At 38.4% G+C, this 21,470-nt stretch overlaps 2 protein-coding genes across 2 annotated transcripts; one reads left to right on the top strand and one right to left on the bottom strand.

Moving 5' to 3' along the window:
- Positions 1–1,908: 1,908 nt before the first annotated feature.
- LOC110330133 (keratin-associated protein 13-2-like) lies at positions 1,909–2,433 on the bottom strand. Its single transcript, XM_021210092.1, has one exon. The coding sequence runs from the start codon at positions 2,431–2,433 to the stop codon at positions 1,909–1,911; it is 525 nt and encodes a 174-aa protein (XP_021065751.1).
- Positions 2,434–9,107: 6,674 nt separating this feature from the next.
- Positions 9,108–9,740, top strand: LOC110330113 (keratin-associated protein 13-2-like). The gene has a single exon (XM_021210070.1). The coding sequence runs from the start codon at positions 9,108–9,110 to the stop codon at positions 9,738–9,740; it is 633 nt and encodes a 210-aa protein (XP_021065729.1).
- The last annotated feature ends 11,730 nt before the right edge of the window (positions 9,741–21,470 follow it).

Genomic DNA, 21,470 nt, shown 5'->3' with positions numbered 1-21,470 from the left:
TGTGTGTGTGTGTGTGTGTGTGTGTGTGTAATTTACAGGTCAAGAAAGAATAAGGAATTAATTTTTTTGTTTGAAATTTTACCAGGATCTGATCTAAAATTTTGGCAAACTTCCAACCCATTATGCATTTTTATTTCCCTCTTGTCTGAAAGGAGGAAATTTTTTTTCTTAATCCTTCAATAATTAAATGAGAATTCTGTGTCCAGTCTTACCTTGATCTATGTTGCATGCAATCACAGGTGATCACACAGACAGGCCATGACACACCATGCTATGGGGTATTTACACAGCTTTTATGATAAATATCTCACCTGCAATATTCTCAACACTTCTTTGTGACTTACCTGTTTATCTCCACTTTTACATGGAAAGATTTGTTGTCATTTCTCCCTTTAACACTTATGAGAATGAATGAAATTATGAGTTTCAGCCAATCAAAGATAGAAGGTGAATGAAAAATGTCCTTCCCTGTACACACAAAGGAATGGACAATCCCAGAAGTCTTTATAAATGCCTTGGAAGTCTCTGGAATATGGGATTCGAGTAGTTCACTATAAAAACACCAAAATGCATCTTTTGATTGTTTCTCTCCCACTTTCCTCCCTTAATGCACATAGTACATGTAATCTTAAGCCTCCTTTAAGATATTATGTCACATAAATTGCACCCAAAAGTTTAAGTTCAACTCATTTGGTATGCAGAGGAAAACTAGTGAGTGAAACTTCTTTTTTTTTAATTGGTATTTTTATTGTCATAGCTAATACATATTATCTTATTTACAGGAGTACAAACTTTTCTTGTATGATTTTTCCCTGAAAGTTTGCATGCTGTTTTGAATTAATTTGGTACATTTCAAGAATCAGAATCCACTTAGATCTTTTTAAAATGTATTTTCTTATTATAGTTTTATTTCTTTTGTAATATTTTTATTAAATATTTTCTTTATTTACATTTCAAATGTTATCTCCTTTCCTAGTTTCCCCTCCAAAAATCCCCTATTCCCTCCCCACTCCACCTGCTTCCCTAACCCACCCACTCCCGTTCCTGGCCCTGGCATCCCCCTATACTGGGACATAGAAACTTCTTAATAGAAATCTTCTGTTGCTTGAGGTTGAGCATGGGTGCTATAAGGAGGTTTCCAGCATTTCCTGAAAGATGAACCTAGCCTTTCTCCTTATAGATGTGTGGATGAAGTGCAGGGGTCATTACCAACCTCAGGAGGCAGGAAGACTAGCATTTACATCAACAAGTAAATGTCTGTCTTGAGAGGTATTCAAAGCTACTCTCTTCTGACTGAAAATGTACAGTCAAATACTCGACTTAAGCTTTTGCCTATGTACACATGTCACCCTGTCAATTATACATCTTATTTTTGGTGCTTGCATTTCTAGTTCCCATCTTAATTGCTTTGTTTTCTGGCTCATCAGAAATTCATGTCGTTTAATCTCAGGCAATTCACACTCTAGTTGAGCCCTGCTGTTTCCTCACAAATGTTGATCTCCCAAGAACAGACAACTGCCAAGAAAGAAAATCAAACTAATGCAAAACCATGTCCCCAAATCCAGCTGGATAACCATCCTGAACTTAAGTACATCTCCCAAACCACAGGTGCCAAAACTCATGCGTGAAGTAATAATAACATGAACAATACATGGAGATATCAGATTGCACAAGTTTATTAGATGGAATTTTCAATTTTCAAATGACCATGGATTGAAAGCAAATAGAATGTGCCTATATCAACAGTACAGAGAGTAAAGCATAATTTCTGGATAACCCATTAATCTCATAATCTACCCAATTTTGGAGAAGAAAAAGCTATTAATGGAAGGACAGTAAGCTAGCTGTAGGGATTAATCAGGACAACAATAGCTTCAGAGCATAGACTGACATAGGAGAGTTAAAGACTTAACAGCTATTGCCACATAGGCTTGATCCCCAGATTGGTCTATAACAAGGTTGACAGGAACGAGAAGCAAAGTAGATTGGATAGGAATATCTGGACCCATAACTCAGGGAAGGGAAGCCATAGACTCCACAATTGAGGGGTCTGAATCCACTATTTCCATATCCAACTGAGTAGCAGCTTCCAGAACCATAGCCCAGGGAACTGCAGCTCCTAGACCCAAAGCCCAGAGAGCCAGCATATGTCCCCTGGCAGGGACTGCAGGGTGTGGAGCTCCTGGGGTAGTAGCAGGGCTTCTGGCAGGGGCTGGGCACCACACAGGACCTCTGGCAGCGGATGGGCTCAATGCAGGTCTCCTGGCAGCCAGTGTTCAGAGAGGAGCTCAGCTGGCAGGTGCTGGGAGAGCAGCTGGTAGTGGTGTAGACCAGGTTGCTGGGGTAGGAAGAGCTACGGCAGGATCCTGAGGAGGGCAGGCAGCTCCTAAGGGAGCGGGAGGAGAAGTTTCCAGAGCAGCAGCTGTAGGCCATGTTGAGAGGAGATGAGAGCTGGATGTTAACAGGGAGATTGTGAGTTTGAATGTCACCCAGTGGAGAGCCAGGTTTATATACTCTCAGAGGCAGGTGTGGTACCCAACAGTCTCATACTTGATGCATCTGTGTGCTTCCGGGTTTACAAATGTGTAATTCAGCAATCTCTGTAATTGTAGCTGCATTTGAATAGTTTTCTGCACAGTACATTTATGGGTGTTGTAATTTTGTTATAGTTAAGACAATGACCTACTGCTATGTCAGAGATGTCATGAACATTTAACACTGGTACTTATTCCATTGTGTCTAGCAAAATCCCTCCTTTTCTGTTTGACACAGTTGTAAGTACTTCACCAGAGGATCTTATAAAGAAAATATTTTTACTCCTATGATATTCAATGAAAATAATATGCATCTCTGTTTGTTAATGATCTGACAGAATTTTTTTGAATATCATCCCACAGAGCAGAAATTTAGGAGTTAAAAGTCTAAACCCTTGTGAAAAGGTATCATGTAGAAAAAGCTCATGAGAGAAGAAGAGGGAAGTAATTTTACATCTGATGTGTGTGATATGAGGCCTGAGGTCATACTGGCTTCTCGTCTGTGTGACTGAGTGACAGTCAGGTTCGATTCTCACCTCTTAACCCACGGGAGGGGGGGATTTATTCACTATGGTTTTTCCTACTGTGCTCTGAAATTTTGGCACAATTCTGAATGACCCTGTTTGTCAAGGTCTGTTCTCAAGTCCAGAGAAGGCCGCGCAATTTCTAGTAGGCTCTGATGACCAGCCTTAACATAGGTTCCCTGAGTCCCTTAAGCAATGATCCTGTATCCTGCATCGGTCAAAGGGGCTCTTCTCTTCCTTTTGAGTCCTCAATTTAAGGGAGAACCTGGTGAAGAGAAACAGTGCAAGGACTCTGAACACAGAATGTTCTGTTTACAATGGGTTATGAAGAAAACCTACTAGCAGCAGTTGGCACAAAACACAGAAGGGTTCTTTCTCTTGAGAATGCCAAGTGGGGCTGGCAAAACAGTTTAAATTCTGTGCTGATTTATTTAAAAAAATATGAAAACTGGATGTTTTGTCTCTATATCAAAATCATGTCTACTGAGCTCATCTCTAATTCTCTCTACAGTGATGAGACATATTATGATTCCTTCCTTTTTATTGTTTCATTGCTGACACCTTTGATCAATACTCATACATTCTCAACTGAAATCTCCCCAAATATTGCTACCTCATTCATCCCTTTCTTTTCTTAGATCCAGTTATAACGAAGACGTACATCCTCAGTTCCAGTCTCTTGCACTGGTTTCCTTTTTCAGTCATTTGTCATGACACTTAGTTTAGAAATGACCTTGTTTATCATAGCTCAGTTCACCGTGTATGGAGCCCTCATTAGGTTCCTGATGAAATACAACCATTTAAATTAGTTACTTTATTTTTAAGTTTTTAGTTAAATTCAATTCCATTATTTTTATTTTCCCATCAAGTTTCTCAATTGTATCTTTTGTTCCCAGCTATAATTATTTCTCAAACCTCAAATGTTCCTGTTTCATAGAGTTAAATTCTTTACATAGCTATATTCCGGTGTCATGCTGAATGATGGGTGTGGGTTTAGGAAAACTCACTGTTAGCAAGTTTCATCATTTTTAATGTTAGGATGCATTTAAACAAATATGGCTGCTTTTTTACCATGTGACATAATCCTGTAGGGTCCCCATTGTTAATGCAATATGCTGCTGACTGAAACAGCCCTGTGTGACACATGATTGCTTTTTAATATCTGGTTCTGCCTTACATGAATAATGACTAAGGTTCTAACTTCTGCCACTCTCGTGTTTAAGGCTTTGTACATTTCTTCCATGCTCTGGGGTATAACAGACATTTCACTTGGAAAAAGACTTTATCTTCCTCTCAAGATTCTTCTTCTCCGTTCTGCCAGGCTGCTAGAATAAGGACACGAGTACCATAGATGCTTTCAATCCAATCAAGAACTGATGCAATTTAAACTTGGTCTCTGTGCTTGGCTAGTGTCCTTATAAGAGCTTGGGTATTAGAAATTCAATTTTGCTTGTCAGAATTGGCTTTCTATAATCTGTGGTATTCCCCAGGGCTAAAAAAAAAAAAAAAGAAAAAAAGAAAAAAAAAACTGAAGTGCTTGGAAATCCAAATTCATCCTGTAGTCTTGTAAAACTGGAAGATTTTTTTTATTGCTTTAATCACCAATGCCAGGATATAACTTTTTCAGGGCATCACAGCTCCAGATTAAACTGATCAGCTCTTAGTTGTATGTTTTTTCTGCCTTCTTTTCTATCTTCCTGGAAGAATTAATCAATATTTAAGCAGTCTTCAATTGATACCTTTATCAAAATGTTTAACTACTTCTTTATATTCAGATGGCATAGGAATGATTCTAAGGAGAGTAACTATCTCTATGCTATGACTATGGGTATCTGGCCTGTCTGTCTGTCTAACTCTGAGTACCTGCCCCTCACTTACATCTATGTTCCACGGAGATGCAGAGAGTTCTAACTTCTTATGTTTTTACATTATCCTATTGTCTTGTCATTCCATTTTATCCTTCTAAACCTCCTTATTTCTTTCCATTTTTCTTGTAGCTGTGAATTTCAAAGTAACATGTGACCCTCTCACTCCCACAGCATGTTAGCACCTTGCTAATGCCCCATGTGGGCCTTGGGTACACTGAATACTGACAAAAAAAATGTCTATAAAAATTCTTCTTAAAAAACCTTTTCATTCGTAAAAGCATGCTGAGTCCCTGTAAAAAGCATTTATTGGATTTGAGCTTGAGTGCTGACAGTTGCTTAAATTCCTCTATTTCCTAGCATATTTCTCTGTTTGAGAATTGTCTCTTAAGTAAGCAGTATGTATTAGAATCCATGTTTTTAAAATAATTTTAATTTATCTTACTGTATAGGTATCTTGACTAAATATACATGCCCCATCTACATGCCCAGTGCCCTCAAAAAGCCAGAAGATGAAGGTGTACATCTATGGAACTGGAGTTAGAGACAGTTGTGAGCAACCATGCATGTACTAAGAATTAAACTGAGTAAGTTGGAAGAAGAGCAAGTGTTTTTCAACTAACTTTACAGAAAAATAAGAAAGCAAGTACAGGGTTTTTGATGGGCATATATGTGTGAAATTTTGTGCAAGTGCATATGTATATGGGTAGTCCTGGAGCCCCGAATAGGATAGTAGATGCCCTGGACCTAGAATTACTGGTGATTTTGAACTGACATGGGTACTAGGAGTCAAACTATCTCTGGAAGAATAACAAGTGCTAATAACTGCTAAACTGTCTAGTCATCCCCAAAGATTTATTAATAATTAATATGTTTAAAAGACAACAAGCAATGTATCTCTGATCTCATGTAAATGTCCTAAAAAAGTCCTCCTGAGAAAAAATGCTAACAGTTTTACTAAAGGAAGAACTGTGTTTCAGAATGGCATGCAGGAGCCTTGCTGTCATGAGTATATTTTTGATCATGTGGAGTCAATGTTCTTTGAATGACAGAGTACTAATCTAGCTGTGTGTGGTGATATTAGCCTAGAATCTCAGGATATCCGAGATACAATTCACAAACCACATGAAGCACAAGTAGAAGGAAGGCCAAAGTGTGGATACTTCTGTACTTCTTAGAAGGGGGAACAAAATAACAGAGACAAAATACAGAGACAAAGTGTGGAGCAGAGCCTGAAAGAAAGGCCATCCAGAGACTGCCCCAACTGGGGATCCATCTCATATTCAGTTACCAAACCCAGACTCTATTGTGGATGCCAACAAGTGCTTGCTGACAGGAGCCTGATATAGCTGTCTCCTGAGAGGCCCTGCCGGAGCCTGACAAATACAGAGGCAGATGCTCTCAGCCAACCTCTGAGCACAGGGTCCCCAATGGAGGAGCTAGAGAAAGGAACGATGGAGCTGAAGGGGTTTGCAGCCCCATAGGAGGAACAACATTATGAACCAATCACTACCCCCAGAGCTCCCAGGGACTAAACCACCAACCAAAGAGTACACATGGAGGGACCCATGGCTCCAGCCACATATGTAGCAGAGGATGACCTTGTCAGACATCAGGGAGGAGAGGTCCTTGGTCCTCTGAAGGCTCTATGCCCCAGTGTAAGGGAACGGAACGTCAGGACTGGGAAGCAGGAGTAGGTGGGTTGCTGAGCAGGTGGTGGGGAGATGAGGTAAGGGGTTTTCAGAGGGAAAACCAGGAAAGGGGATAATATTTGAAATATAAATAAAGAAAATATCTAATTAAAAAGAACCGTTAAAATAGAATTTCAATATAGAGGATATTGATTTTTTTATGCAAATTTTATTCTAAATCAGTTTTAAAAACAACATCATGGGCTTGTGAGTGACAGGTCCATTGAGATTATAAGGAGAAGAAGCCATGACCTTCTATATGGATGAGGTTCTTTCAGAAATACATCAAATATCAAAAGACATCATTTTATCACCTATTGATGAGAATCTGCAATCACATGTCAAAAGCTTTGCATGAGTAGCCTTCCAGGTCTGACACTTTATTTGAATTACTCAGTTTTTTCCATCTTGATGGATAATTAGATGAAAATAATCATATACATCTATAAAGATGAAATAGTACAATCTCACATGAATTTAGTTTAAAGGTAGGTCTTTTTGAAAAACATTAAAACTATCTCAACTTATGTGGACAAAATTATACCACTATAGAGACAAAAAATGTGTTATAATATTCACATGAACTAGATTACAGAAGGGTCCATGAGCAGAATGCAGAATACCAGAAGAAGAAATCACTGAATCCATTCTCACCTTATAGAATTATGGTTTGTTTTGAACACCTATTTTTTTCAAGGTAACTTAAAGAGCTATTTATGAAACAATAACAGGAAAAGAAATGGGAAATATTTCCTACATTTTCTTATTGATAGGCTGCTCAGCATAAGGCACAAAATAACACAATATGAATTTTATTCTAAAAGTACTGAAACCAAAAAGGGGGGGGAAGCATTTTGTATTTTTCACATCATCCCTCTTTAAGTTTTATAGTCTCAATTATAGTATTTTCCCTACTACTATATATGTAATCTTTATCAGTATTAAAATAGCTTAGATTTTATTAGAAACATGAGATCATAGACTGTAGCAGTAAATTCTTGTTCTATCTGAATATCATTTGTATGTATTTTAAAACAGAATAATTTATCAGTGAATGTAGAAAAAGGTGGTTATATACTAAGAAAGTAATAAGTATATCAAGCATATTTTCAGCTTTAAATCTGTAGTTTGATAGGAAAAAAAAGTAAACATTTTTAAAAAAGAAAGCAAAGAAGAAAATAGAAGACAAAGTAAAATTTAAAGGCAAAGAAACAAAATGATAAGTATAGATAAGAGGGAGGAAACGGGGATGGAAGGAGAGAAATGAGACAAGAAAAGCAGGGAGAGGAGGAAGAACAGAAAGAGTAGGAACAGGAGGAGGAGGAGAGAAGGAGGAGGAGGAGGAGGAGGAGTTTTACACATTTATGTACGTCATAATAGAAAAAATAACTAGGGAAGGATAAGAAATCATACTTAGGCAGGAACGTGCAGTTGGGTACCAGGACATTTGACTGACAAAAAGTTACTATACTCAACAGCATGAGAAGTTAGAGGCATACTGAAATGGTTAGAAAAATGTCAAAGATTATAAATGCAGATGATGGAAGGATAATTAAGAAAATTTTAGCATTGTTAATTTATGAAGATTGATCATTCAAGCATTGAAATAAGACAAGAAACAGTGTAAAAGAACAATAGGAAAGGCCGACACCTTCAGTCTGAGCACTGAGGAAGATCGGGCAGAGCGATCACTCATTCCAACACAGCCTGGGTATTACTGCAATCTCTTGGAAAAAATGCAAACCCCCAAACAAGGAAACACTCACTGTTCCTTCACCTCTACTCTTATACTTATCTTCTCCCTTCACTCAAATGCAACTGTTTCCACTGAGGTCCTTTTCCATGACTAGCATCAGTCTTTTGCTGCCTCTCTTAGTCCATTGGTTTTTTATCTATTTTGAATCTGTTTCTATTCGATGTGATAAACAATGTGTAAGTGTAGCACACGCTATAACTGTGTTCGGTTACCACTATGTGGAATCGCAATAAGAGGATTTGGCTGAATGGCAGTGGAGGTTGACACGATGGACCATTATTATGAATAGTTTTATCCATATGGAAACAGATCTGTAACCAGATAATCAACAATATCTCCCTATAAAGTTTTAGAAAAGAACTCTTCCCCAGGAGAGGCAGGAGTTTACAATCAAGCACAGGCAAGCCGCATACACGGGAGGAGTGGAAAGGGCTTCCATAGCTAGGAGGGGGAAGGCGTTAATATAAAATAGTCATAGCATTTTGTAGATAGGAGTAGCTCTTTGGCCTTTGTTACAACACCCATAAATGTACTGTGCAGAAAACTATTCAAATGCAGCTACAATTACAGAGATTGCTGAATTACACATTCGTAAACCAGGAAGCACACAGATGCATCAAGTATGAGACTGTTGGGTACCACACCTGCCTCTGAGAGTATATAAACCCGGCTCTCCACTGGGTGACATTCAAACTCAAAATCTCCCTGTTGACATCCAACACTCATCTCCTCTCAACATGGCCTACAGCTGCTGCTCTGGAAACTTCTCCTCCCGCTCCCTTAGGAGCTGCCTGCCCTCCTCAGGATCCTGCCGTAGCTCTTCCTACCCCAGCAACCTGGTCTACACCACTACCAGCTGCTCTCCCAGCACCTGCCAGCTGAGCTCCTCTCTGAACACTGGCTGCCAGGAGACCTGCATTGAGCCCATCCGCTGCCAGGAGACCTGCATTGAGCCCATCCGCTGCCAGGAGACCTGCATTGAGCCCATCCGCTGCCAGGAGACCTGCATTGAGCCCATCCGCTGCCAGGAGACCTGCATTGAGCCCATCCGCTGCCAGAGGTCCTGTGTGGTGCCCAGCCCTTGCCAGAAGCCCTGCTACTACCCCAGGAGCTCCACACCCTGCAGTCCCTGCCAGGGGACATATGCTGGCTCTCTGGGCTTTGGGTCCAGAAGCTGCAGTTCCCTGGGCTATGGTTCTAGAAGCTGCTACCCAGTGGGATGTGGATCCAGTGGCTTTAGATCTCTGAATTATGGAGTCTGTAGCTTTCCTACCAGATATTACAGATCTGTTGTCCGTGCTCCACTTTCATTCCCTTCTAGGGATTTCTATTCTTGTTACCAGCCATTCTACACATCTCGCTTCTGTTGACTAATCTATTGAGTCTCCAGTGCCAATACTGAATGCAGATTCTGTAGTAAAATTGTCTTCTCATTTTATCCTTGGGAAATCTTGAAATTTTCTTGATTATCTGCTACTTTTTCCTTTCTCGCCCTCAAATTTGAAATTCTGTCAAACTGCAAAACTAATGAAAAATTCAAACACATTGATGATAAAATTCATAATTTTTCACTTCTTCAAAAGTTTCAAAGTCAAGTAATTTTATCTCAATAAACTCTTGTTTCTGTTGCAAACCTATGTGTTTAATGTTATTATTTACAAATAACAGATTGTCATTTGAATATAAAAATAATCCCTGGGGACTTCTCTGTTCATTATATGTTCTCAAGCTGAGGGTTTAAATTTGGAAGATTGTGGAACCTTTACAGGGTGGGAGCTAACAGCAATAAGTGTGTATCTTGGGGGACAAGACTTTGGGGTTTATAGTTAATAAATAGAAGAAATAGCTAATAAAATTACAACAATTATAGAGCAAAATAACTAATTTGATAATATAAGGAATCAGTGTTCATATCAAATAATAATAGCATGTTTTACCTATTCTTTCAGAGAACAATTCTCTGAAATTAGGAGCGGAGTGTAGATTATTAGACACCTGTCAAAATGCTGGTCTTCTGTGCATACCCCTTCCTGACATCAAGCATACTTCTTCCTCCCCCAGGGCAATAACTAAGTGTCAACTATGAAAGCAGTGGCAGTATGAGAGGTTATTGGTGAAGCCTAGTTGGAGTGAAACACCCCAGTGTATTGGAAATGTAAGTACCATGGGATTATCACCAAGAACAGAAGCCATAGTGGAGTGGATCAACCTGAGCTTAGAGTGCTACAGAGGGCAGAGCTGGAGAAGTGATGCCAGCCCTTAGGAGGAGCCCAAAAGATCAAGTGCAATCCCAGACACTGACTGAAACAAGAAGCTGTAACACTGTAGTTGCCTTGGAGACTCAAGATGTTAAAGATGCCAGAGCCATGGGATACACAGTGAGGAAAACTGCTAACAGGGAGTGGAACCAGCCCAGAAGAAAGCAGTTTGTTGCAGTCAACAAAGATGAAAAAGGAGTGGAGATCTGAAGACCGCTTTGACATCAGACATGGAGATGCAGAGTTTGGAGTTTGCCCAGCTGGTTTCCTGTCTTGCTTTGGGGATTACAGTTAAGTGATTGGATGAATCTCAGAAGAGACCTTGAACTTTGGACTTTTAACATTGTTGAGACTACTATAGACTATGAGGACTTTGAAAGTTGGACTAAATGCATTTTGCATTATACATTTAAGTATGGTCCCCCATAGACTCATGTGTTTGAACAAGTCTATGGGGGCCAGGGAGTGGAATGTCATGGTTTGTATAATCTTGGACCAGGGAGTGACATCATTTGGAGGTGTGGCCTTGTTAGAATAGGTGTGACCTGGTTGGAATAGGTGTGTCACTGTGGGTGTAGGCTTAAGACCCTCAACCTAGTCACCTGGGAAGTCAGTCTTCTACTAGCAGCCTTTGGATGAAGATATAGAACTCTCAGTTCTTCCCTCAACATGCCTGCCTGGATACTGCCATGCTCCACCTTAATGATAATGGACTGAGCTTCCGAACCTGTAAGCCAGCCTCAATTAAATGTTGTTCTTTATAAAAAAAAAAACAAAAACAAAAAAAAACAAAAAAAAAACAACAAAAAAAAAAAACAATTCTGGTATACATATAATTTTATAATCTATTAAAATGAGATAAATCTGCATACTAAAAAAAAATAGAAAGCAGTGGCAGGCAGCATGCATCGTGTCTCATGCACTTATGAGGAGGTAGCGACAGATACAGGAGAGTTGGGTGGATTTTCAAAGGTTACAACTCGGGTATCATAGTGCTATGTTTGTAACCAGATTCGCTGTTACTCTGTGTATTCCCATCACCAGAGAGAACTTCCTGGGCAGACAGGTATTTTCCTTCCTTCATCACTGTTTTTAGCAAATAACTATGATGCTTTAATAGTTATCGGGAAAAAAAGTAACAATGAAGTGAGATTTGGAGCAAATATCATAAAATATCACCTAGCAATATCATAAAAGTTGCCATGGAAAACAGTGAAGTCAGTCTTTTGCATAATCTTTTTAGGTTTTCAGGATCTCTGTCATCCGTATGTTCATAATCATTGCCCAAGATAAATTGCCAAGTTTCCTCTCCCAAAGCACAGGCAGCAGCTAGGATTGGAAAGACCCTCTTTAGTTTCCTGACCAGGCAGAGGTTAATCTGTTAACTGGCCCCAGGTTTCAGACTCAGGGGTGGCTTTGTGCACTTCAAAAGGATAGTACATGGGCGTCCATAATATACAGTCTTTGAATTATAATTATTCTATTAGGAAGATATAAAAGGGACATGTATTCAGTAAAAATTTCACTCTGCATTTTAAAAATGCTATCAGAATATATTCATTGTACAAAATGAGAGTTTTTATTATGAGATATTCAAACATGCATATTGAATTTAAAATCTTGCTCTCCTTATGGGCAAGTGATATATGGTACAATACTCAGTACACTGAATACAATTCAGTGCTTGTATGCAGCACTGAACTTCATCAGTGAGCTAGCTGGGTTGTTACGGAGGTTCACAATTTAGGTGGGGCAGAAATGCTGCATGTAGGCTGGCCCTGTGGTATTTTTGTTTGCTTTTTTGTTTGTTTGTTTGTGTTAAGTGTACATTGAGTGCATAAGTCAGGATACAATACACTGATAGAGTGTTTTATAACCACTGCCACAAATTAGACCAAACTAAGTGTCACCAGCAATGTACTTATTCCTCAATTCTGTAGAGCTAAACTTTCCAGCATACAGTTCTAATTCTCTATTCCAACAATTAAATACATGACATCAGATTGTGGTCTGCTAATTTATAAGTTGATTCCACCTTCTGCAATTAACAGGAGGCCAGCCAGCAGTTTTCAGGATTACAGCTGGTCGCCTGGACTCTTCCAGCAAACTCTGAAAGCACTCAGACAGACACGTACAAACCCAGAGATTTTGAAAACAAGGCTCACAAATAAGGCATTTGCAGCTCACAATCATAATCAATCCCCAAGGCTAATAACCATCTGTTAACCAACTGGTTTCCTGTGCAGGTTTCCAAGAACTGTTGTGACCAGTTTCCAGGAATTCTCTCAGGAGTCATTTCTAGGCATTGCTTCAACAGCTTTTGCTCGTCAGGGCTTAGCTCACCAGTGATTGCCAAGGCTGCTGAGTCTTCCCCCACCCTCACCCTAAGTCACTCTGTACTTGTTCTCAGGTATGCCTTCAAGCTATTATTATTGTTATTATTACTATAATATATATGTGTCTAACAAGATATAGAACCTCTCCTCAGACCTTCATTCCTCTGTGTATTTATCACAGAGGTATCTTCCCCCACAGGGAACTAATATACACTGTTTCTCTGTGCATGAGAGGCATCTTGAAGGGATGTCTACATGGTGTGTTTTGGGGCATGTACAGGTGCATCTGGAAGACAAAGTTCAATACTGGTTATCTTCCCTCTATCTCTCTCCACCATATTTTTAAAACAAAACAGACTCACTGTACGTGAAGATCTCTATGTCAACTTGATAGAGTGGCCAGGGATCAGAGGTACCCTCTTATCTCTTTCCTGAACTTTGCAACCACACTCAGTTCCTAAATTCATTCTCTCTCTCTCTCTCTCTCTCTCTCTCTCTCTCTCTCTCTCTCTCTCTGTGTGTGTGTGTGTGTGTGTGTGTGTGTGTGTGCTGGGAACCCCATTTAGTCCTCACAGTGAGGTAGTAAGCAGCTTACCCACAGAGCTATATCTCTAGCTAGAAATATAATAATTTTAATTATCACAGAGTAGTTTGATTCTTCTAGATGTTCATAAAAAACAAAGCTTTTTTCTTTGTCTTCAGCTTCTTTTAATTGATGTGTTGTTGATTATTTATGTTTGTGTGTATTTTATTTATTATTGTCTTTATTTTCTCTCACCAACTTACCACAATATGTTTATTCTAGCATCTTGGATGGTCTCTGAACAGACTGAAGATTTTCAGATTGATAAACCTACAGTGAGGATTGACTCTCCCAGAGTTTTTGCTGACTAGACTTTTCAGATTATCTTGGAGGAAGAAACTCTATTTGATGAGTTAATCTTCAAATTGGGACTGCTTATTAAACAAGAGAATAGGTAGAGGAATATATGAGAGGGCAAAGTAAAATGAACGAAGCAGAAAGAGTATATTATCCTTAGAGAGAATCATAATTTTGTTGGTTTACAATAAAAGGATGTTGGTTTACAATAAAAGGATGTTTATGCAGTATTTGTGGACACCACTAATAATAAAGGGTCAACAAATATGAAAAGTCATGAAATTGTATAGCATGAATCACAGATCCATCTCATTATTCTGATCATAGCGAAACACAGAGTTGCATATCCTTATAGACTTTCTGACCTTCATTGAATCTATTGTTTGTTTACTGTCTTGGAAGAAGATAAACAGTATCTCACGAGGTTAAATTCTTTTGTTTATTTTGAGATAATGTCCCACTAGCATTAAATGCTTGCTGGCTTTAAAGTCATTCAGTAGAAAGTGGCCTGGAACTCAGGAGCTTCCAGTCTCAGCGTCTCTCTGTCGTGATGATGGACATGCATCACCAGGGCCAATTGAAAGGTTTTGTATGCTGAGAAGAGTTTGTCACAGGGTTGATAGTCTAGTAATTCAATAATTATTTACCTAATTTCTATTCATGTCACGAAGTGGCATATTCAGAAAAATTAAAAGCAGGCACAGCTTAAAGGTTTTTTTTAATTTTTATCATTATAGACTAACATGAATGAGCATTTCCTCTTGAAAAATAATAAAACATTTGCTCATATGCATTCTCTACAGAGACACTAGATGGATGTTGTTTTGAATACTGACTCGTACCGATAAGAAATTTGACAATGTGCTACTGAAGCAAGACTAATGGAAAATATGGAAGTTCAGGGGAAGTAAAGCTGTTATCTGTAATCTCTAATGTGACAAGAATCCACAAAAAGAAATTGTGAAATCCCTTGAATAGAAATGACTCAAGCAGTTTCCAGGAAATCACAATCCATGCATTGTTCCCTAGAAATCACTGCGGGTTGACTGGGAACCAAAGGATTAGCCATTCCTAGAAATACTGTTACCTGAGGAGTTGCAGATTAAGATCTAAACCATTGCCTTTGGGATTGACAGAACGAATAAGTATGATTTATGGCTGAGAAGACAGGAGAATGGTGGATGTCTGGGTGATCTGGGGCCTATCAAAGGGTTAGTTACTCGTCCGCAGCAGGACTGGATCTGTGCAAATCTGAGCAGCCAGGCTCATGATTTACAATGAGAAACATGTCTCCATCTTGGTGAAATGAAAACGTTGTTAAAGCTTGTGGGCTAAAAGCTAAGAGTCCATCTCAATAGCCTAGAGCTTTCTGATCATATGCAAGACCCTGAACTACTAACTGAAAGATAAAAATGTAACATAATATATAATTTAATACTGGGACAAGGCTAAGGCTAGCTGTTGCCCAAGAGGTAATTGTGTGAAAATAGAATGTTGTATATAATGATAAGATGATTTAATTGCAACTTGTATGAGATAGTGTGGTATTTAACAGCATGCCAATTGAGATATTACATATTTCTTGTCTTCAGCACTGTAATTACCAGTTGTGTGTGATGGATTCATTATGTTATTATATAATAACTAATGCTTCTCCCAAGGAATTTTGCTTTTCTAACTAGAATTTTTTGAAACATTCTAATATTTGTGGTAACTTTAGCCAGCAACTATGCCTCCAGTTTAGACAAAATCTTTGCCTTAACATTCATGAAGGGTTCGCAGGAGCTCTGAGTTAATTTTTTGGCTGCAGATTATAGAACCACATACAGAGGTAACTTAGACATTTTTATAATCCATGCAAAGTACAAACAAAATAGTTTCAGGTTGCAGGGAGGAACTTGGTGCTGTTGTTTCGGTTTCTCTTGACGAAAATTGAATAGAGTGTTTTTACATTTTTCAATAGAACTCTAGAAGCTGTGATTGTGGATTTTTTGGGGGGGGGGGATGGAGGGATGCTGATTGGGAGGAGAGCACGGAAGAGATCTGGGAAAAGATGAGGCAGATGACATAACCAAAACCATGTTAAAATGGAACTTAGGAGCCAGCAGGTCTGTGCCTAGCTTTCGTTATGTGTAAGCATGTGAGCTTCTCCGTCTCAAGGGCCTCGTGTATGCTGCGTGGTTAACTTTGTGAGGTCACCCATGACTGTCATATCTAGTGCAACCATTCCTGCATATCTGTAATATGCACATCATTTTCTTTAGTACATTTTTCTTTTATTTATGAAATTATAATTATATCACTTCTCCATATCCTTTCCTCCCTCCATTCCTTCCTATATACCCCTTCTTAAGTTACTTCTATGTATGTTTTCAGGAGTTGCTGTTTGGTATTAGATGACCAATTGATGCTCAGGGCTTATTTATATCATACTGTGCTGTAGTTTGGTGTTATCTTGCCTTTTGGTGCGTGGGTGATGCTTGATCAATTACTGAAGATAATTTGAGGCTTGTGGACTATATGTGTACAGAATAACACACTAGTGATTTAGTAACCTAGAATAAGGTTAACCCTTTCTCTCAAGGATGATGCAGTTCAAGTCTGTTTCGATCCCTGTGAAACATAGTCCATATTTGCTCACTCTTGTTTTCAACTTTTTTGTTGAAATAAGCATTTGTGATTCTTGTGCGTGTTCTTAAGTGACTGGAGAGACCTAGAATTAACTTATCATTAACTTTCAACCAAACTTCTTATATAAAGCATTTACTGACTTCCTTCTTATATATTATGGAAAATAACTCACAGATAAATTGCTCAATGGGCTTTAAGAACTTATTTATTTTTGTCAGCCAACTTCAGATTGACTAAGTTAATAAAGCTTAAGGTGAATAATATATTTTTTTCTGAAAATGTACTACCATGATGTGAATTTTTATTCAATCTGTGAAAAGGAAAAACAGAATTTTTGTTTAACTTAATTACTTCTTTCTGTAATCTGAGTTTGAAAGCCTCTGGATCTACATACAGCCCAGTGAGTAGCAGTTTCTGGGTCTAAGGCCAGGTAATGCCACCAACATTCACCAAAGACCAGAAGTATTCTATAAGTAATCTGGTAGACTACAGGGCATCAAGATCCCTGGGTAGTAATAAGAAGGATGCCTGGCAGTGGCTACAGAGCACAAAGGATGTCTGGTAGCAGGTGGATGCATGAAAAATCTCCTTCTAGCCATTATGGGACGGGAGCTCAGCCGGCAGATATGCAGATATCGCTGTTAGTCCTGTACATCAGGTTTCTGGAGAAAAAAGACGCACAGGCAAGGCGTGCCAGGAGGACTAAGGCTTTACCAATAGCCCCAAAGGACTGCAAGTACACAGCTTCAGGGCAGTTGTTTGGGGACATCTTGACAGAGGGTGTATTTCTGAGTTATACTGAAAAAATTGTCAGTTTCATTGTGGCATTTATATCTCCACGAGTTTTGTTTTCATGTAGCCTTGACCGTAGGTGTTGAAACCTGCAAGATAGTCATCCCTCCGTTTTGGCTCTCCTATTGGCATACTAGTAAATCTACAGGTATATTTTTTTTTGTGATCTCAGCTTTTTATTACACATAGTATTTATGGGTGCATAATGTTTTCATTATTATGCAAAACCAATTAACTATCCTGTATGAGAAATAGCATGTCTACTGGCATTAATCAACTTGTCCGTCTGCCCAAAGACGTCCCTCTTCTTTCTGCTGGTATGCCAGCCATGGTTATCTGGCTCCTGCTTTCTGGGTCAGGCCTTTCTTCTAAGAATACATTGAAATGTCATTCCTTTTTCTTTTTCATGTTATAGGAACAATTTTCCTATTGCTTAAATGAATTTGTGGAGTTGAAGAGACGGCTCAGAAGTTAAGAGGACCAGCTGCTGTTTTAGAGGACACAAGTTCAATTCCCAGTGCCTATATAGTGTCTCAATCTATCTATCCAGTCCCAGGGAATCTAACATGCTCTGCTGGCACCAGATGTGGATGTAGTACACAGATATATATGCATAAAAATCCACTCATATATGATAAATAAATACATAAACAAATAATTTTAGAGGCTTTGTATTGATTGACCAATTCATTCTCATTCTATGAAAACATTTCCAAATATTAAAAATCTATGCATAGGGTCTCTTTATGGTGTAGGACATTAAGCAATGTCATGAACTTAGTAAAACCAACAAGCACAGAACAGAGGGTGCCCTGTAAAACTAGAGTATAGAGGCAAGGTGCCAGATGAGTGTCATGGCTCAGGGTTACTAACAGAGAGCGATTTGAGCTCAAGAAGAGGCCAAAGAACATTGCTCTATTGAGGGGATGCTTAGGTAAAGAAACAGTTGGGGTGAGTATATAGTTGAAAGATATTCTGGAACAGGTAAAACAATGACTATTTGACATTAAAATTGAAAGTGTTGAAAATTGGAAATTATATTGCTAGCCCTGAAAATTCTAAAAAAGAGCCTAATAAAATTACAACCTAGTAGATGATTGTATAAAGGAAAAATGAAATATAGCCATAACAACTAAATTATGTGTTCATATATAGCAACATATGCAAGTATTATATATATATATATATATATATATATATATCATATATGTGTGTGAATAAATGAATTTATGCTGTAGTGTTTATATCAGGACACAGAGAAAAGTCATGGAAATTCACAGTTTGTTTTCTAAGTTTTGCCTTGTGATGACCACAGAGTCTCTTAACACTGTCAATGAAAAAAATCTTCTCAAGAAGTGGGCCTATAGTCATGACTGTATACCATAGTGATAAGCTAAAATAAACCTTTTATTATTACCTACTCAGTCTGTGGCATCATGCTATTAGGAACAAAATATGATCTGTCATTGTCACTGTGAATGGAAAAGGTTATTTCTGACATCTGGTGACCGGTGATTACAGTGGAGAATAGTGGTGCCTGTCTTTTCTCTCTGCATCATCTCCCATAACAAAAGAATGTTCTGACCATCTCATTTGAAGTGGCAACACTGCTGTTGTGAAGAAAGCTGGCTTTATGTCTCACATGATTTATACGATAGATTTTCTTCCCCAGTACCTAATTCTTACCAAAATTCTGGTTTTTTTTATTGTGCTCCTCATTTTAAAATTCCTTTAAAAAATTAGTGTTTGGAAATTTATCTCCTAAAGAATTCTAGTTTTATTCCTGAAAGTCTAAAGTATGCTCACCACAGCACTTTCATTCTGAGTGCCCATCCACAAGTTTCAACATCATACATCCTTTCATCTGAAAAGCCTAGAGAAAAATCAATAAATTCTGTTAAAATGAGAAATCAATAAATTCTGGGTTAGGAAAAAATATGTTTGTTAGGTAACTAACATAAGCTGGCATAAGCTGAAGTGTAGCTAACTGGTAGTTTAATGTGAATCATGAATCATAAATAAATGTGTGTGTGGGGGGGGTGTCTGTGTGTGTGTGTGTTATCTGCATGTGTGTGTAGTGTGTGTGAGTGTGTGTATGTATCTGTGTGTGTTTGTGCTCTCTCTCTCTCTCTCTCTCTCTCTCTCTCTCTCTCTCTCTCTTTGTGTGTGTGTGTGTGTGTGTGTGTGTATTTTAGCACAAACACATATAACCATATGTTGAACAAGTCTATGAATTGATCAGCTAATGCAAACCACAGGCTTACAGAGACATACCATCATACTGTCTTAGGAGAAATGATCAGTCATTTTCTATTTCACAGTTCATAGCATCTTTGTAGAATACAAGTGACACTGATAGAAGCCAGCTCTGTCTGCTTGACTCATTTGTTTTAGCTCTACTGACTATGAAAGGCTCTGTCTTCCTTTTGGCTTTGACTATTGAGGGGATCCTTTGTATCAGGAAATTTTAGATACTGACTTTGGAATTGATAACTGTGAAGTCCTGTGGTATACTTTAAGTATTTAATTCTCTTTAAAATAAGAAGAAATGTGAAATATCTATACAACATGTCTATCTGCTATCTCATAAATAAACAGAGCAAGAAAGATGGCTCAGAGGTTAAGAATACAGCTGCTATTCCAGAGGTACTGAGTTCAATTCCCAGCAAACATATGGTAACTCACAACCATCTCTAATGGGATTCTAGCCCTCTTGTGGTATGCAACTGTACATACAGGCAGAACCCTGTATACATAATAAATAAATCTTTAAAAAAAATAAGTAAATAAATAGATCACCACTATTCAATGATACTGTGATGTTACTTCCTAAGAGTCTAGTTATTTTAGTTTAGTATGACCTCTTGAAATACCCTCTGCATGCCAAGGATATTACGCAAAGAATGACATGATATCTCCACAATCAAATCTATCACCTGCCTTGATTAGAGTTGTAATAAAACGCCAAAGCCAATAGCATCTTGGATCAAAGGTTTGCCTAATCTTACAGCTAGCCATCCATCATCAAGGAAGGTCAGTGCAGAAACCCAAGGCAGCTACTGAACCAGAGGCTAGGAAGGAATGCTGCTCACTGGCTTTCTTGCTATAGCTTGATCAGCCTGACAGCATCCCAGACCACCCTTCCCAGCTAGAGGCACCATGAACAGTGAGCTGTGCCTTCCCCCATCAATCATATTTTACTTTCTCTTCCACAGTAGGCATTGTGATGAAATATGAAGATTTCATTTTGTGTGCACTCCAATGTAGCTATCTCTCTAACTGTCTCTTTTTCCTGATTTCCTCATGTAAATATTCTAATAGACTCTCTCCCATTTCCTGAAAGAGCTTGTCAGATAAATTTCTACTTTACAGGAACCTAGAAGTATCATCAACTGGAATCTCAATTTTGGTTATTTCAAGTTTACAACATGGTGTTTAATATAAAGTTCTGACAACAGAAACATTTTCCTCTTTGCAATTTAAAGACAGCTACATTAAGCCCAAATCATGTCTAGGCTTCTGTTCTTACAATCTGATTTCTTATTCTGCCTTGGTTCTTTCTTATAAACTACTGCGTAATCATGAGAATTTATGACAAGTAGATTGAACGAATTGATCATGAGAAACAGTTGTAAACAAATGTATAGCTAAATAGTGTCCCTTATTCAAGTTTGTTAAGCCCCATTTGTATCTCAGGGATTGTTTTTCCAAGAATATATTAATTTCCCTCTGCAGGTGGCAAGACTTCATTCTGTATCCCCATTTTAATGCAATATGATTTTTCTCTGAGATTTGCCATAAATTCCAAACAGAGGATTTGGCACCCATAAAATCCTTAATATCTTAAGGTCTGTAACACTAGTCTATTTGGGGGGGAAAAAGGATTATTATAACTAATTCTACATGTTAAAATTCTGTCCAAATTTGGTTCCAACAAAGCAGAAGTATATGTAGGAGGAAGGCATGCTTAGTTAAAAGAGATGGGCAGTGGTGGTACAAGGCTTTAATCCCAGCTTCAAGGAGGCAGAGAAAATTAGATCTCTGAGTCTGGGGCACCCTGATCTACAAAAGTGAGTTCCAGGACAGGCATAAGTATATACAGAAACTTTGACTCAAAGAAGAAGAAGAAGAAGAAGAAGAAGAAGAAGAAGAAGAAGAAGAAGAAGAAGAAGAAGAAGAAGAAGAAGAAGAAGAAGAAGAAGA

Source organism: Mus pahari, chromosome 12 (assembly GCF_900095145.1).
Source record: "Mus pahari chromosome 12, PAHARI_EIJ_v1.1, whole genome shotgun sequence".
NCBI lineage: Eukaryota > Metazoa > Chordata > Mammalia > Rodentia > Muridae > Mus > Mus pahari.
Note: the sequence above shows the minus strand (reverse complement) of the source record. Positions and strands in the feature narration are given on the sequence as shown.